This window comes from Typopeltis vanoorti, chromosome 14 (genome assembly GCF_054136105.1).
Source record: "Typopeltis vanoorti isolate ZY-2024b chromosome 14, IOZ_Tvanoo_1.0, whole genome shotgun sequence".
Taxonomy (NCBI): Eukaryota; Metazoa; Arthropoda; class Arachnida; order Uropygi; family Thelyphonidae; genus Typopeltis; species Typopeltis vanoorti.
The window spans coordinates 115,962,314-115,981,636 of NC_143562.1; the positions used below are offsets into that span (position 1 = coordinate 115,962,314).

At 36.5% G+C, this 19,323-nt stretch overlaps 1 protein-coding gene across 4 annotated transcripts in view; it reads left to right on the plus strand.

Moving 5' to 3' along the window:
* Positions 1 to 19,323, plus strand: part of retm (real-time) — a 469,145-nt gene that overhangs the window by 51,852 nt on the left and 397,970 nt on the right. For 3 of the 4 annotated variants that reach the window (XM_090404393.1, XM_090404395.1, XM_090404394.1), the window contains one exon: positions 18,092 to 18,241. In XM_090404393.1, the coding sequence (XP_090260519.1) occupies positions 18,092 to 18,241 (150 nt within the window). The remainder of the gene's footprint in view (positions 1 to 18,091; positions 18,242 to 19,323) is intronic. The other variant, XM_090404396.1, reaches the window with a different exon arrangement.

The window sequence follows — 19,323 nt, forward strand, 5'->3', positions numbered from 1 at the left end:
AAAGTGTATCATGATGGTTTAAGGAAGACCAGATTTGATGTAAAATTATCCCTTGTTTTTTGTTACACTGTAGAGGATACTTCATTTCAGCTGATTCTTTGAATGCTCTTGAGTAAAAGCAGTAATCAATATGAAACATTTCAGTTTGCCATTCTACTAGATGTTTTTTATATCTGTTGTGCTTTCTTTCATTCTCAACATCCTTGATGTGTTTCGATCGGCATCTCCCCAGATCTGCTAGTTTGTCTTATGTAGTGTAACACATAACTTACAACTGCTCTTGTAGACTCCTGGTTTTTTAATGGCAGATGGTAGTGGTTTAGGAGGTTGCAGATGATTTGGAGATTTTGTTGGTTGTGTAGAAAGTGACTTTTTGATTTTTTTTGCTGAAGCTATCTTTCTATTTTATCTGTGATTGATTGTATATATGGGAGAATCACTGATCCTTTATATTCTTAGTTTCTTTGTTCTGTTTGTTTTGGGGTTTAAGATAGAATTTTAATTAATGCTCTGTTGTAGCTATTTTTTGAAAGATAGCCTATAGAATTTTCACAAATATAGATGAAAGAAACCAAGAGCTATAGTATCTTAATTCTGTCCTTCCAAAAAAGGCTACAACAGAACATTAGTAAAAAAATTTAGATCAGCGATGACAGAATAGCAGTGCAAAATATTCAAGATAAATTCCATATGGAGTACTCCATAGAGTAGAAAAAGCCATCAGGAACCTGAAATATGAAAATGCCCGGCAGAGTAAATACACCTCCATATTTGAGAAACTCAAATATGGAGGCTTACGTGTCACTCTTTACAATTTAGATCAGTTATGAACAATCAAAGTAGGATTTCATCTGCATTAAAGAGATGAAAAATGAATGTAAGAATTAGAGAAATTTCCCTACTGAGTCAGGATCAAAAATTTAAGATAAACAATTGAGAAATCTTAGGAATATAACCAATATATGTATTTAAGTTTTGTATATCTGGAAATGCATATCATAAAGTGCAAAAAAAGCTTTTTCAAACACTATGCTGCAGATGTAACCATTTTACAAAGCATTATACAGGTTATAAGTTGGGAGTTTGAATTGAAGGATGTACAGACAAATGACCTGATGTAAAATCAGGTAGAAAGCAATGATGTATGCTATCTGTGCTGTCATTTATCATCTGTATAGATAATGTTATGTTAAATTAGGTTAAATCTGTTATCAGAATGGTTATTCAGCTTAGTTTTTAAATTCCACCATAAATCTGAACATTTCAACAAAGTTGAATAATTGTTGTAATAACAGTGATGTGCAAATCGACAAATAATACAACAAAAACCGCAATAACAAAAATACGTAGAGGTGTAAGACGGGGTGCTCTCTTTCACCCATATGGTTTAATCTGTGCATTAAAGATGCAATAAATAAACTGAAAGAACTAATAGAAACAGGAATTAAGATAAATGGAATTAATATTAACTGGCTATGGTTTGCGGATGATATAGCAGTTATAGCTGGTAATGAAAACAAACTGAAAGCCACCCTAACAAAGATGGAAGAAATCTTCACACAGTACAGCCTAAAAATTAATTATAAGAAAACAAAATTATTAATTACAAGTAAAGCAAATCCATTGAAAATAAACCTGGAAATAAATAATAACCTACTACAACAGGCATCCTCTTTTAAATGTCTTGGAAGTCTTATCACAGAAGATGTAAGAAACCAATCAGATATTAAAGCACGAATTATCCTAGCCAAAAAAGCATTCTATAACAGAAGAAACATTTTTATAAGTAAAGGACTTAGAATCCAGCTCAAAAAAAGGCTAGTGAAAACATACATATGGAGCATTCCATTATATGGTTGTGAAGTCTGGACTCTAACAAAACAAGACATGAAAAAGTTGTAGGCATTTGAACTTTGGTGCTGGAGAAAGATGATGAAAATTAGTTGGACAGAAAAGAAAAGTAATGAAGTTCTGAATATAGTTCATGAAGAGCAGTCATTAATGAAACACATCAATAAGAGAAGAAAAAGCCTAATTGGACATTTGAAGCATGGGGGACTGATTACAGAAATAGTGGAGGGGATAGAAGGAAAGAGGCCATGAGGCAGACCAAGAATTTCATATATAAATAACATAATGATACTAACTGGCGTTAAGAGTTATGAAGAGATAAAATGGAAGGCACAAGACAGGATGTTGTGATGTGCTGCTATATTTACCAATCTTCAGATTGATGCACCAAAGAAGAAGAAGCAAATCGACAATTAAAAGACAAAAAAAGATATCATTATTATAATTTTTGTAGGCAGGAAGTATATCATTCTCCATGGAAAAACAAATAAAACATTTCAGATGTTTAAAAAGGCATAAATTTTAATGAAGTTGGTATAATAAATATGGAATAAACTTAAGCAAATATGGTATGGTGGGTAATCATTTGAATAAATTTCTGTAATAAGAGACAAATTAAAAAGTGTTCGAATGGTGGGAGATGATTTCGTTGTCCTGGTGTTGAGACCACCGTTCCATTTATTTGGAGTCCTGAAGTGGCTCTAAAATAATTCCATGTTTGGTCTCTACAGTGGGGGGCAGGGGCATTAGTTACTAGATTATGTAAAAAAGAAATAAAGATATACAAAAAAATCGAATAATAAAAAATTTCTTGGCCTACTCATGATACTGATATACTATAGGCTTTACAGCCTTTCATGTGTAGGAGATATCGGAAACAAACCATTACTGGCAGATATGTTTGCTCGTCTTCACACTATCATTCATCATAGAAGATGGGCATTATCAAGAGTCGTGTACATAATACTCATATGTTAACTCTTCTGATTTCCTTTTGTTTGATGAACTGAATAAAATTAAAAGGAATCTGATGTGTAATAGATAAAAAAATTATCATTCAAAAAATTATTGATCTTTCAAACTGGACTACAATCTGTTATGTCATAAATGTCAATACTTTACCTTAAAGGAACCTTGGAAAATAGCGCAGATTATTTGTAAATTCAGTCTATGTGTTTCTCTAGAAGATGATTTTATGATGCTTTAAGATTTTGTAGAGATAGAGAAAGCGTTAGTAGTTGGATGAGCAAAAAGGTAGCATCTTCAGTGGAAAAGAAAGCCTCATTTTTTTAGATGCTGAGGAACACATCACATTCATATATTTATGTCTGAAAAGGCTAGTGATAAATTTGAGTCTAAGTAGAGAGCTGATCCTGTGTGGTGATGTGGTGATGATTTATCATACAGATAGGAAGAATGGAGTGTGGATAGGACTATGTAAGGATCAGAGAAACTCTGGAAGTCATCCACCATTGTGGGCAACAAATAGTCACAGAAGGTGGAAGGTAGATTGAAGAATGGCAAATTACTGACCAGGTCTCAATGTCAGATGCTCTGGAAATGTCATGCTTCTCCAAATCTTTCCATAGCATATATCCAGTGGTAGGTGATTGAGGCTTACCAGTTAATGACCACCATACCTGGTAGGCATTAACTAGTAAGCCTGAAGAGAAACTGACTGTTGATGACTTCCATTATTTTGGAGAGGACTGATGTAATAGTAATTGGATCTCCATTCTTTTGAATAAGTTGGATAATTGTGGAGATGCTATCAGAACCGAAGGACTGGTATCTGAGTTATTCAAGATCCTTCTGCTGTCCTATTGACAAAGAGCACAGGAGACGTCTGTTTCTGATATAGGTGGCTGATTTGCCTTGGTTATATCTGCAGGATTAGAAGATGAAATAGAATATAAAAGAATAAGAGCCATAGCTAAAAGAGAAGTCAGAAAATACACAGAGATTCATGGAACAAATTTGTTTCTCATTTAGAACATTATTTATATAAAATAAGGTCCAATATAAGATTTTGAAACATTTAAGTACAGATATTAAAGAAAACATAAAAATTAAACACTGAATTGAGATTAGAATTTCTAAATTTCTATACAGAATTGTGGACAGATAAATATTTTAAAAAAGATAACTGGTAAGCATTTAATGAAAAGGAAATAACTAAAGAAGAATTAGAAATCAGCCTGAAAGAAACAAGAAATGGAAAATCACCTGGAGAAATATGTCTGGTTCAGAATTATATAAATATGCAGGAACAAGGTTCAAAGAAAGACTCCTATTATTTTTAAATAAAATCTATTCAACTAGCAATCTCTCGATAGAATGGGAAATGCAATTATGATCCCTATCTTTAAAAAAGGTAATAGAGATGACCCTAAAAACTATAGAGGTATAAATATACTAAATTCCTGTTACAAAATATATAGCAGAATTTTAAATTAACTAATAAAATATCCTGAAAACTTTATTTTAGGAGTACAGAATGGATTTAGAAAAGGACGATCATGTGTAAACGTGGCCTTTTGCCTAAAATTAATAATAGAGAAAAGAAGAACATACAATTTAGAAATACATATTGCATTTATTGACTTTGAAAAAGCATTTGACAAAGTTAGAAGTAGCATTTTATTTAACATATTAAAAGAAAGAACAAATACCAAATATTGTCCTAAAAGCTATCATTATATATTGATGTGGCACTAGGGTCACTGAAGCATGCAGTGGGTGATTTGAATGGTGGTAAAAAAAAAACTGTTTTGTGAATTGTGCTACATTTTTTTCTCAGTAACGCAAGTGTTCTTTAGTGGTCTGCTTTTGGAGTTTCTTTGTTATATAGTATGTTATTTTTGGGTTACCAAGAAGGCGAGGTCACAGTCGGCAGCATTTGCTGTGGAAGAGAAGATAAGTTTTCGCTATCTAGCATAGTTGAATGTAGCGTTTATATATATATACATACATACATATATATATATATATATATATATATATATATATATATATATATAGGCGTACATATTTACTCGGTAGATAATGTTATGAAAAAATTAAGTGAATTAAATGAATGACTATAATACCAAGAATAAAAAGAGTAAAGTTTAATGCTGAGATACTACTAGTTTCATTGAACAAAATTCAACTTCTTCAGGTATCAAAGACAAAGAATTATGTTAAATAACAGAGACATAATAAAATTACATCAACAGAACTAATATAAAAGATTGAAGTACAGTTTAAAACAGGAACGCGTGCTGGAATTCCAATTAAAGTTGACTAAATGTGAGAGTTGTCACAAGAGCTCCAGTATTGGACAGTGGCAATCTGTGCATCAGAAAGATTGTTGCTAAGGCTGTTGTTTATATGGGATGAATCAAGAGATATTTCTTTAGATTTGACTACCTTCCTTTCGAGCTCATCATAACACCTATGAATATTAGAAGTTTGCGGCCAGTCTACGAGGTGTTGAAGTCCTTCATCCGAGTTAATAGAGAAGAGAATGTTGCTTGAGAGAGCGCTGACTCTGGTTCTATTGTAGGAAATGTCTCTTCTGTGTTCCCCAATACGTAAAAGGATGGATTTAGCTCTCTAACCATAATATGGTTTGCCACATTCACACAAGATCTTGTATACTCCTGGATACTGGAGAGGGAGATGTTTTATTTTAGGGCTACTTAAGTTTATTTGTATAGTTGTCACAAGAGCTCAGTATTGGACAGTGGCAATCTGTGCATCAGAAAGATTGTAGCTAAGGCTGTTGTTTATATGGAATGAATCAAGAGATATTTCTTTAGCTTCGACTATCTTCCTTTCGAGCTCATCAATGAATATTATCACCTATGAATATTAGAAGTTTGCGGCGAGTCTACGAGGTGTTGAAGTCCTTCATCCGAGTTAATAGAGAAGAGAAAGTGAGACACCCTGATTCTGTTGTAGGAAATGTCTCTTCTGTGTTCCCCAATATGTAAAAGGATAGATTTAGCTCTCTGACCGTAATATGGTTTGCCACATTCACACAAGATCTTGTAGACTCCTGGATACTGGAGAGGGTGATGTTTTATTTTAGGGCTACTTAGTATTGATCGAAGTTTTGGAAACATAGTGAAACAAGTTCTAATGTTGAATTTCTTAAGAATTTTCGCCAGTTTTGGGGGGAGAGAGCTGATGTATGGTAAAGATATGAATGCTCTTGGGGAAGAAGACTTCAATGGTAGGAGAACGACGGTGAGATAAATTTATCAATTTTCATAAGAGAGAAACCATTGTTGACAAAAGTCCTTTTTAGTAAATTAAGCTCATTTTCAATCTCTGTTTCATCTGTTAGTAAAGATCTGGCACGATGTGCCAGGGTTGAAATAATTCCAAATTTCTGTGGAGGGTAGTGATAGGAAGAAGCATGAAGGTACCTTGCTTCTTTCTTGAAAAACCTATCTGGTGATTCCTTCTCTCATATAAAATATTCAGCTGATTTCGTTTCCAAAATCAAAGACATCAAACTCAACAAATCAGATTTAATGGCAAGTTTGATATGGTTTCTCTCTTCATGAATGTACCTACTCAAGAGGTCCTCTATCTTTTCAAGAACAAGTTATCCAAGAAATTCTTTTCTTTACTCTCTCACTGTAAATTCATGATACTTCAAATTTGAAAATAAGATTTGCTAACAGAACTCTGGATTGGCTGTGGGCAGTCCGCTCTCTCTGATTCTTGCTGATATATTCCTTAGAGACTTCGAAGAAAAGGCGATTAATTCCTCTACTCTGAAACCCAAAATCTGGTACCGTTATATAGATGATGTATTCCTCATTTGGGAACACAATTTAAATAACCTCAATATTTTTCTAGACCATCTCAACAAATTTCATGTGAACATCAATTTCACCTACGAACTGGAATCCAACAACTGTCTTGACTTTTTAGACTTAAAACTCACAAGATGCACTGATAACATCAAAATCTCTATATTTAGAAAACCAACACACACAGACAGATACCTTCATGCTTCTTCCCATCACTACCCTCTGCAGAAATTTGGAATTATTTCAACCCTGGCACATCGTGCCAGATCTTTACTAACAGATGAAACAGAGATTGAAAATGAGCTTAATTTACTAAAAAGGACTTTTGTCAACAATGAAGATTCTTCTTCCCCAAGAGCATTCATATCTTTCCCATACATCAGCTCTCTCTCTCTCCCCAAAACTGGCAAAGATTCTTTGGAAATTCAACATTAGAACTTGTTTCATCACGTTTCCAAAACTTCGATCAATACTAAGTAGACCTAAAATAAAACATCTCCCTCTCCAGTATCCAGGAGTCTACAAGATCTTGTGTGAATGTGGCAAACCATATTATGGTCAGATGGCTAAATCTATCCTTTTACGTATTGAGGAACACAGAAGAAACATTTCCTACAATAGCACCAGGGCCAGTGCTCTCTCAAGCCAAGTTCTATTCTCTATTAATTCCGATGAAGGCCTTCAACACCTCGTAGACTGGTCGCAAACTTCTAATATTCATAGGTGTTATGATGAGCTCAAAAGGAAGATAGTCGAATCTAAAGAAATATCCCTTGATTCATCCCATATAAACAACAGCCTTAGCTACAATCTTTCTGATGCACAGATTGCCACTGTCCAATACTGGAGCTCTTGTGACATCTCTCTTATTTAAACTTTAATTGGAATTCCAGCACGCATTCCTGTTTTAAACTGTACTCTGGTCTTTTATTATATTAGTTCTGTTGATGTAATTTTATTATGTCTCTGTTATTTAACATAATTCTTTGTCTTTGATATCTGAAGAAGTTGAATTTTGTTCAACGAAACTGGTAGTATCTCAGCTTTAAAGTTTATTCTTTTTATTCTCGGTATTATAGTCATTCAAAATTTTTTCATATGTAGTTATGTATGTATATATATATATATATATATTAGGATAACCAAGCAATTTTATATGCTTGGTTATTTTAGCTCCTAATCCCAAGTGTGCAAACAATTAAGTTTGCGCCTGAAACAAAGTTCAAGTCTAAAGATGGTACAACACCAGGGCAGCTCATTGTAAAGGTGGTTAAAGCTTTAACCACCTTTACAATGAGCTGCCCTGGTGTTGTACCATCTTTAGACTTGAACTTTGTTTCAGGCGCAAACTTAATTGTTTGCACACTTGGGATTAGGAGCTAAAATAACCAAGCATATAAAATTGCTTGGTTATCCTAATATACAATATACCCAAGTTAAAAATTTATTCCCATATATATATATATATATGAGAAAATAAGAGGAGTGTGGAAGGCTTGAATGACTGTGAAGTTTTTGGAGATGGTTTTGATTGGGTAAATGAATGGCAAGTAAGAGTGACTAACTTGCAGAGAGGGATAGATGAGCTAAAAGAGGAGGTGGAATGGCTTGTGAACAAGGTGAAAGATGAGATTAGGAGAATGGAAGAGATGAGTGCAAGGCGAATCAGAGTAGGAGTGAGAGTTTTGGGAATGATAGAAGAGGAGATAATAGAAACAGTAGGAGAGAGAGAGGTATGGGAATGCTAGAAGAGGAGAGAAAAGACGAGAGGGAGTGAGAGAGAGTTATGGGAATGATAGAGGAGGGGAGAATGGAAACAGTCAGAGAGAGGAAATACGAAGGAGTGCTGGCACCAGGGATAGAGTGATGCCAGGACAAGCAGATAAGTAGGGGGAACACAGAGAGAAAGGGTTAGAGGAGAGAGAGTGAGGGACAGGTGAACAATCAAGGAACAGAATGGTTGGAGGTGTGATGTATGGAGACTCGATGATCTCAGGTGTGCAAGATACGATGCTAGAGGTGTTTGCCTGGAGGGATGATAGAAAATGTGGCTATGGCAATTAAGAGTGGTGAAAGGATGGATGAAAAGATTGGGATGGTTAGATTGGGAATGTCTTGAGAGGCAATGTAAATCAGGCGGCGAGAGATCTGATATTCTTGCTTGAGATTGTGCAAAAGAAAACACAGAGAGGAAAGATTGTATGCGTTGCCCAAGTATGATAGTGATGAGTTGAGCAGCAGAGCAGTAATACTGAATGAGCATAATAGCCAGAAGGTGTCAGAAGAGCGGATTGGAATATGTGGATGCTTGGGGTGCGTTTTAGGACAGAGGGGAACTGTATGCGAGAGACCACTTGCATTTGAATGAGGAAGGACGAAGGCATCTGGAGTGATTGCTGTTTTCTGAACGAGTCAGTGTGTCAATGCAGGGAAACTAGAATTCCCAGGGTGGATAGTAGCAGGGGTGGTCTCTTGTGGGAATGGGTACTTTGGGGGGGGGGGAAGACATCAGGTAACACTGAGTCCAGTGGGGTCGAGAGGGGACAATGATAGGTATAGAAGAAGTGACATTTTTATGCTCTATACTAATGCCAGGAGTATCCGAAATAAAGGAGATGAATTGGTGGCACTGATAATGTCAGCTTGGCCAGAGATTATTGGGATCTCTGAGATGTGGTTGACGGAGGAATATAATAACAGAAATTGAAGTGGCAGGGTACAGCATTTTTTGGCAGGATAGGAAAGGAAAGCGTGGTGGTGTACTACTTATGATAAGTGATGACGTATGTCCTCTAAGAGTGTGGAGGCTTTGGAAGGCAGTGACACTAATGGTTTTGAAAGCATATGGTGTGAGGTAGAATTGGCCAAGACAGGATATTTAGTGGAGTGTTGCTATAAACCAGGGAACACAGAGGGTGGGGAGTAGAAGATGTTTAGACAGTTGAGCTTGGCAAGTGCAAGAAGAATGATTGTTATGGGAGATTTTAACTACAGCAGTATAAGCTGGGAAAAGTAAAATGCATGTAGTAAGGGGATGGAATTTCTAGAATTCTTGAGGGATAAATGTCTTAGGCAACATGTAATAGAGGAAACAAGAGGTTCAAGAGTTTTATATTTGGTCATAGTGTCAGAAGAGCTGATAATAAGTGAGATGAAATCTCTCCCACCAGTTGGAGAGAGTGATCATGTGGTTTTGACTTGGAAGATGAATAGACATGCAGGTGTATGAAAGAAGAGGGAACATATGTGGAATTTTAAGGCATGTGATTATAATAGTCTTAGGTATCAACTAGGGGCAGTTCCATGGAGGGCAGAATTCGAAGGCCAGGATATCATTAGTGCTTGGGAAATTGTGAAAGGATATTTGTTAGCAGCAATAGTAAGCTGTATTCCACGAGTGAAGAAGACACAATTTGGTGTAAAGTGGATGATAAACAATATCAAACAGGAACCTGTAGTCGAAAAAGAGATTATGGAAGAGATATTAGGAGAGAGGTGGAGAGCAGATACACAAAGAATATAAGACTCAGGCCAGGAGAGTGACCAGTATGGTGAGGAAGGCAAAACTGGAATATGAGAAAAAATTGGCACTAAGATCTGAAGAAAATCCTAGCGAATATTTTAGCCATGTGGTCAGTAAGAGGAGAAATAATTGTGGAAGAATGACGTTGCAGGATAAAAATGGAAATAGAGTGACTGATGCAGAGGACATAGTGGAGTTGTTCAATGAGCACTTTATTGGAGTATTTCATCCTGGAGAAGAAGGCTTTAATACTAGAGGAATAGGGCAGGTTCAGGGTTTAGAGATGCAAGAGGAGAGTGTGTTCCAAAATGCTGAGTACTCTGGATACCAGTAAAGCTGTGGGACTGGATGGTATTTCACCACAGATTTTAAGAGAATGTGCTAAAGAACTGACAGCTCCATTGACCTGGCTCCTCAGTCTGGCTATGGGAAAGGTGCCCAGGGAATAGAAGGAAGGCAAGATAGTGCCGTTGCATAAGGGCGGTAGCAGACTGGAAGTGTCTAATTATAGGCCAGTTTGTGTGTGTCATCAGTAGTTGTTAAGGTCTTGAAGAAATTAGTGAGGAACTATATACAGCGTTGGGCGATGAGGGTAATGTTATTTGTGAGAATCAACATGGATTTGTTAAAGCGTGCTTTTGCTTTAGTAATATGATTGCCTTTTATAATAAAGTGACAAAAGCAATTGATGAGGGAAAGGTATATACTGCTGTTTTTTTTTAAATTTTGCGAAGGGGTTTGACAGGGTGCCACATAAGCTGATATTTAAGTTGCAGCACATGGGCTTAGATGTTGGGTTAGTCAACTGGATTCAGGATTGGCTGTCTGATCAGAGAGTTGTGTGGGGCAATATCAAGGAGGCAAAAGGTTACAAGTGGTGTTCCACAGGGCTCAGTTCTGGGACCTGTATTGTTCAACCTTTATATCATTGACATTGTCAATGGATTGCAAGGGGATATTCAGTTGTTTGCAGATGATGTGGAGCTGGGAAGGGTTATCAGTAATAGTGTAGATATCAGTAATAGTGTAGATGTGGCAGTCCAAGAGGATTTGAATAAACTAGACAGATGGGCAAATGAATGGGGGTGTCGGTTTAATGTAGCAAAATGTAAAGTCTTGTAAATTTGTGAACCATCAATGGGAGGTTGCATACTCGTTTGGAGGAGTATGCAATAATGAAAATAATCAAATACAAATAAGATTAAATCATAAATCCGACAGGGATGTTTACTTTCTGCAACTCTTTTTAATATTTATCTAAATGAAATAATAAAATGGAGGAAGTAGGGGAGATGAGATCTGGGGGTAATGATTGATAGAAAACTGAAATTCAGCGAACATATTGCAAAGGTGGTGAAGGTAAACCAGAGGATTGCTGCAATACTGAGAAGGTCGCTGACCTGTAGACATAAGAGTTATCATTCTGTTGTACAAGACCCTGATCAGACCACACTTATACTATTGTTCTCAGGTTTGGTCCCCCAGGATTTGAAGTGGATAAATTAACTGTGGAAACGGTACAGAGGCACATAACAAAGATGGTTTCAGCTCTGTACAATGTCAGTTACAGGATCGACTGAGGGAATGTGGACTTCAGAGTTTGGTGGATAGAAGAAGGAGAGGTGATATGATTGAGAGGCAGTAACAGGGTAGACATTGGGGAGTTCTTTTGCTTGGTCGAACAGCAGGAAGGAGTGATGACAAGGGGCCATTCCTAGAAGTTAAATGGAGGCTGTGAGCAAGAGGGTGAGGAGTGGTTTCTTTGCATGGAGGGTTGTTGAACTGTGGAATGCATTGCCTGAGAGAGTGGTTAGAGCAGGAACGGTCAATGGGTTCAAGGAGTGGTATGATAAATTTTGTGTTTCCTAAAAATGAGCTCCCACGATGAGTCTTTTGACTCCATGGAGGCCTGGATGATGATGATAATAATTATATGAAAATAATGAAAATAATCAAATACAAATAAGATTAAATCATAAGTTCGACAGGGATGTTTGCTTTCTGCAACTCTTTTTAATATTTATCTAAATGAAATAATAAAATGGAATAAAAATATCCAAGGTATTAAACTTTCTCCTACTGTGGATAGAAGGAGAGTGAACATACACTCTCCTTTTGCTGATGTCCAAATAATTACAAATTCTGAAGATAACTTACAGAAAAATATTTTAAATTTAAATGAGATAGCCAAAGATTATGGAATGATAATATCAACAGGAAAATCAAAAATGATGGCCATTAAAGGACATGATCCAGTAAGAACTAAAATAGTAATGGAAAACAAGATTTTAGAATGAATTCATTTAACTACCTAGGATGTATGATGACATACGAAAATGAAAAAAGATATAAATCTATAAATTGCAAAATTTTAAAAATAACAAGTGTAATTAACTCTATATTTAAACCAAACCTAGTACAAAAACAAACCAGACTAAAAGTGTACAATACATTAGCCCTACAAGTCCTATTGTATGGAAGTGAAATCTGGACAATAAAACAAAGACAACGATTAATAACTGCTGAAATGAAGTTTATAAGAAAAAACTGCACAGTATACTTGATCACAAAAGAAATGAAGAAAGTATGAAAGAATTAAACCAGGAATCAGTAATAGAAAAAATTAAAAATATAAACATAAATGGATGCAACACATTGAAAGAATGAAAACAGAAAGATTACCAAAACAAGCCTTAAATTACAAACCATTAGGAAAAAGAAAACCAGGACGTCCTTTTAAGAGAATTCAACGATGACTTCTAAGTCCGGTACAGACCACTCTAGGCATAGGCATGATGATATCTGCAGGAGTTGGAGGAGAAGAATGATGCCAAGAAGTCAGCTTTATTTTTTGCTGTTTACACTGATGCCATCTGAATGTAAGAGAGAGAGGAAGCACACATGAACAGAAGTTTATCCACTGGCTTTTGCTAGGGACTAGAAAGAGGAATGACTGTTATTTGAACAGGTATTACTGCTGTTAGCCCTTTGGATATTAGTGTTGGATTTGCTGATTCTTGATCCACATTTTTTGTGTATGTCAGTATAGGTAGAGTATAAAGCTGGAATCTTTGTTGAAAGCCACATCTGGTATGCTGAATATATATACATATTACCTGCACATAGTCATCCACTTTATCCCTACTCCGTTTACCCTCATCCTGACTATAGGTATGCACTCAAATACTGCCTAATTAAAACAATCCTTAATCACATTCCATGTAGTTTCTTATGGCATGGCACTACTCCATGTTGCCTCTTAAATTTTTCATAATCACCAGCTTTGTAGTTCTGCAAAAACTCTTTCTTTACTGAAATTTCCACATGTTGACTAACCTCTCAGTTCAATCAATTGATTATTGGATATATATTTCTTTGCCCACATATTTGCTTGTCATCACAACATTTTTTAAAATCTTATGCTTTTAAATACTGTGTTGCCACTTCCTCATAAATACACATACCAGGCATGTATGTGATGTTCTTAAGTGTCTTGTTTAGTCCTAAGTATTATTATGTGATATTATTTCAAAAGGATTCTGTGTCGTGGCACCGATGCGTACACAAAAAAGGTGCCAGACATCAATGTTGAATGATATCAATATTCTGGATTTAGTGCGATTTTGCGTGTGTCTAATGTATTTGTTGCTGAGAGTGAATGATTTGTGGTATGATAGTGAGAATGGAGAGAATATCTGTCTGAAATGTTTCATAAGTGAATGTAAGAAATGTGAGTTGTGTCGGGAACAAAAGAATGAAGAAATGGATATAAGGCAGGATTATGGACAGAAATTACATGCTTATGTGCACTTCTGCACTGGACAAAACATGATCTCAAGTGACTTGAGAAATGTTTGGTGTGTGGTACAGAAGGATGGAGTTTGAAAAAAAGAGTGAATGGGATAAACATAAAAGTGCAACAAACTGAGAGAATTAGGGATTCTATGATGATAGATATACTTAATGAGAAATTGACAAAAGCGTGTTTCCCAGGTGCGAAGATAAATGATATTAGTAAAGCTGTAAGTTTGCAGAAGAAAGAAGTGAATGAGTTAATTGTTTTAGCTGGCACAAATGTTTTTGAAGGTGAGAAATATGCAAGGATAGATGATATGAAAGAGTTCTTAGATGAAGCAAAAATGAAGAGTAAGAAAGTCAAGATAGTCAGTCCGCTGCCTCGGTATGATAGAACAGAATTGAGAAGAAGGGAGTAGGAATGGTGTGCAGTTTATAAGTACAGGCTGAGAAGTTTTCATACGACATTTCTACTGTGGTTATATATAGGGTGATCAAAATTAAAGTATCCTTGTTTAACGCTTTGTGGATCCAAATGCTGTGAAACTCTGCAGAAATACATTGTATGTCATGCAGAAGCGATATCTGAAAAAAAAAAAAAGTTCCAAAATTCATCACCAGGGGTTTTGCAAACACCAAATACTTGGAATATGCATACCAAGCAACTTGTCAGGTTCCAAGAGGGTTTAAAAAGATGGACATGGGATTTTTTCCCTTCATTCTGGTTGTCCACAGTGATATCAGGAATACATTGTATGTCATGCAGAAGCGATATCTGAAAAAAAAAAAATTAGTTCCAAAATTCATCACCAGGGGTGTTGCAAACACCAAATACTTGGAATATGCATACCAAGCAACTTGTCCGGTGCCAAGAGGGTTTAAAAAGATGGACATAGGATTTTTTCCCTTCATTCTGGTTGTCCACAGTGATGGCATCCTCGTAATTAGCCTAATGGCTTTGCGCTTCACAACCATGTGCCTGGGGAAGGAGTGTCCTAGGTTCGATTCCTGTCGGCGACATGAGGAGCTTAAGGATCTTCCTCAGCCATGTCCAAGTTAGCCAGTCTTGGGCTTGGACAGCAGGGATTTTTCCTCCAGTTTATGTGAGGTTTTTCATCCCGCAAGCAGGCAAACCGGACCCGTGAGGGATGCAGCAAGGAGTGATGAACCGACCGCATTAATTTCATTTTGAACCCCTCATTAGGGCAGTCCCCTAATGAGGGGTTCAATCAACAGTAATGGCACTAACCTTACGATACCTAAACAATTGCATTGCCTGAACAAATGTTGATGAGGTCAACTATCTCCATGTGCTTTGTGACGAATGATTAGTTAATAAATTTAGTTTAATCCTTTACCCAAGTGTAAGCAAACGAAGTTTGCACCTGAAGTATCTTCAGGACTGAGGCAACTCGCAGTAAAGGTGGACCAAGCTCTCATCCCTCCTTGTCTTAGTATCTCCCATAATGCAAAGCACACCTCCTTGCTCAGACCCGTTTCAACCTTTATTGAGGTCTCGTCAGTGACAGCCAGCCCCAGAAGTGATGATACTAAGGCAGAAGCAACGTAGAGGTCATATTTACTTATACGAATTGCCAAAAGGTGTACCACCTTATATGGCTCCCACTGACCAGATCTCAATAAAGGTCTGGGTAGTGGCCTTTCCATTAAAGCATAGCATTGTACATATCTGCAAGGAGATGTGCTTTGCATTATGGGATATACTGAGACAAGGAGTGAGAGCTTGGTCCACCTTTACTACTAGTTGCCTCAGTCCTGAAGATACTTCAGGTGCAAACTTTGTTTGTTTACACTTGGGTAAAGGATTAAACTAAATTTATTATAGTCTAACCAAGTGGAAAATAAACTTCCAAGAATGATTAGTTTTGAAAAAATGAGATCATTGAGAGTTAGCCTGGAAGATATCGTAAACCAATCGGTTCCAATTCACAACAAGTGAGCGAAATTATTTCCATTGTCGAGCAGAACATGAATAACAGTGTTGGTTTCTGCAGTGCATGTGCTGTATCAAGACAAATGATTGTGCCTTACATAACTGTATGGAAAATTTTATGGAAGATTCTGCATTTCTACCCATTCAAGATAACCCTGACACAGGAGTTGTGCCTGCAGGAAGGACTTTAAAAGTCGATTGATATTCGTTTTAACTTTCCTTGCTGAAGTGGAGTTAGACCCTGCATGGCTGTGGATGATTTTGTGGGGAGATTGAGGCCCACTTTCACTTGAACAGAGTTGCGAATTTGCACAATTGTCAGGTGTTGACTAAACTTGCATGCAGTCCAACAAATTCCTTTGCATTCACCCAAAGTTACTATCTGGTGTGGAGTGGATGTTCAGCTTCATTTATTGTTAAACCATTCTTCTTCTTGGAGGATATTCACTAGTTGGGTCCTGTGACTTGTTCAGTTACTGCTTAGAAGTATCGTGATATGATAAACAATTTTTTTGTGTTACAGCTACAACAGCGCAGCACTTGTGCGTGGATTCAGTCATTTTCATGCAGGATAGGGTCTTCTCCATACATTGGTTGATCATTATAGGAGGTTTTTTTGAGAACATTTCATGGAAGATAGTGATCAGCTGTGCGTTTCAGACTGTAAGGCCGCCTCATTCACCTGATCTTACCCCTGTGACTTCTGGCTCTGGGGATTTCTCAAAGACTGGTTTATTGGGGTCATCCAGATAATTTGCCATTGCTGAAAGACAACATGATGCAGCAACATCAGTCCTGACCAGTTGTGTCTTGCTGTTTACCACACTGTGCAAAGGATGCAGTTTATGGCATTCTGGGAAGGGCAGCACATTGAACAGTACAGCCTGTGAATGCATAATGGGAGTGAATAAAAATGTGTTATTTTTTCTGGTGTCACTTTTCTCCTTCTTACACACAAATTACTTTATTTACATTTGGTATATCATACAGTGCCCCTGGTGGTGCATTTTGGAGCCCTCCCTTCAGATATTGCTTCCACATGATGCACAGTTTGTTCCTCCAAGTTTTACAGCATTTGGATCACTGGGTCCCACTCCACAATGCCTTAAACGGGGATACTTTTTTTGATCACCCTGTAGATTGAAAAGAGGAAAAGGCACATAGCAAAATGGAAGTGGAATTTTTAAGGGATAGTTAGTAAGGGATAGTTACCTGAAACAGTTAGTGATGGAAGGGATCACAGATTTGAGTGTGTAGGATCTGGTGATAGCATCAGAAGATCTATGACTACAGTAGCAACTCTACCTCCATTCGGAGGAAGTGACCATGCAGTCTTATCCTGGGAGGTTGCCTGTATCATTGCGTAAATGTAGCACTGTTATTTATTAATATGTGTAAGTTGACCTTATGACTAGTTGTGAAACAAAGGAGCCACAAAATCTTGATTTATTTTTTTATGTGTGTTAATCTACTCCCTGCGGTTAGCCTAGTGGTTATGCGCTTTGCAACCATATGCCTGTGGAAGGAATGTCCTAGTTTCGATTCCCATCGGTGATGTGAGGGGCTTATGGATCTTCCTCAGTCTTGGGCATGGACAGCAGGGTTTCCCCCCTAGTTTATCCTGGGGTTTTCCCTCCCGCAAAGGAGGCAAACCGGCCCCTTGAACATGTTTTGACAGACATGGGGTACTACCGGGAATAAGGAGCAACCAACCTATTCTGTGAGATTATCGGTTATGGAAGCTTATACGGTAAAATGTGTAGGCCTGCCCAAAAACATAACATACAATGATGTTAATCTATCATTTATATTTTAAGTTATTAAATATAAAATAATTCAGCAGTTTAAAATTTGAATGGACAATTTCTGATCTTTTAATTTTTCAAGCATGCCTTTTGACTTGCTCCATTCATGTGAATGATTTTTGTAAATGTAGAAGCTGTTCATCTAGCATTTATATTTTAAGTTATTAAATATAAAATAATTCAGTAGTTTAAAATTTGAATGGACAATTTCTGATCTTTTAATTTTTAAAGCATGCCTTTAGACTTGCTCCATTCATGTGAATCACTTTTGTAAATGTAGAAGCTACATTTAGAGTATTCCCTTCATCATTCATCACATTTTCATACTTTTTTTCCCCTTTTTCTTTAATCTTAGGCATATGAAAAGAGGTTTCCTACATGTAAAATGATTCCGGTTTTTTTAGGAAGTGATATCACATATGAATCCAAAAGTGAAGATGGCTCACTGCACGTTATAGAACGTAGATGTAGACTAAATGTTGAGGCACCATATATATTAAAAAAGGTAAATCTGCTTATCTTTCTTTATATGATGGCATGATGAACTTGTGCATAATTTTCTTAGTTAAAAAAGCAAACTCGTGTACAATCTGTATGAAACTGATTGCTTAATTATAGAAACCATCAGAATTTGTTAGTGGTAATGGTGATAAATGATTAGAAGTCATCATTTCAAAAACAGTAAGCATAAGAGTTTAATTTCTTATAATAACTAGAGATATCACTATATCTGACTGGAAACTTGAGTCAGTATGTAAGTAGTTATATTTATTTTCAGCAAAATTTTGAGCCAAATTTCGTGCTTGTCATATTTTCCATAAGGTATCTTTAATTAAACATATAACTTATTTTAATGGTATTAACAACACCAAAAGAATTATTTTATTAAAAAAAAAAACTGTTCAGTAACTGGCTTATATTTATTTTGCTGGATTTCAAACCAGCATGTTCAGAGCACAAAGCAGCATGTTATAACCCGTTTGCATGCAACAGTGAGTAATTGAAATAATTCATATTATAACGTACAAAAGATCTAATGTCTAATTAGGCACCATCTAATGTAACAAAATAAATATTACAGCTATGTAAGAGTTTATCTTAAGATAAGTCTCCCAAGTTTTTGACAAATTAATGCAACCATACTTGTTCAGGTTAGGAGAATTCTTCATAGCCATGACTGACTCTAAAAATAATCTTTCTGATCTTTAGTGGCTTCTAAATAGCACATTGGGTTTTTGCATCTAATCTTGTATGAAAGGGTGTCCAAAGCATGGTCTGCCAGACCTGACTTGCCACAATAATGGTAGCGAATATATTTTTTATGTTCAAGGCAGTTGTTAACAGATCCTCTTGTCTGCCCATAGGTGGCAAAGTTACAGTCACAAGGAACTTCAAACACTCCAGGATATGCTGGCAGATGGAGTTTATCTTTAGGAGGGCAGATCGGAGTTGCTAATTTAATATGCAGTTTGAATGTGGTGTGAAGGCCATGTTTTATTAGCTATTGCTATCTTTTGCTAAGCTTTCTGATGTACCTCTGACTTGTTATAGCGATGTCTTGTGTGTTAGAGGAGGGCTATGTAGTAT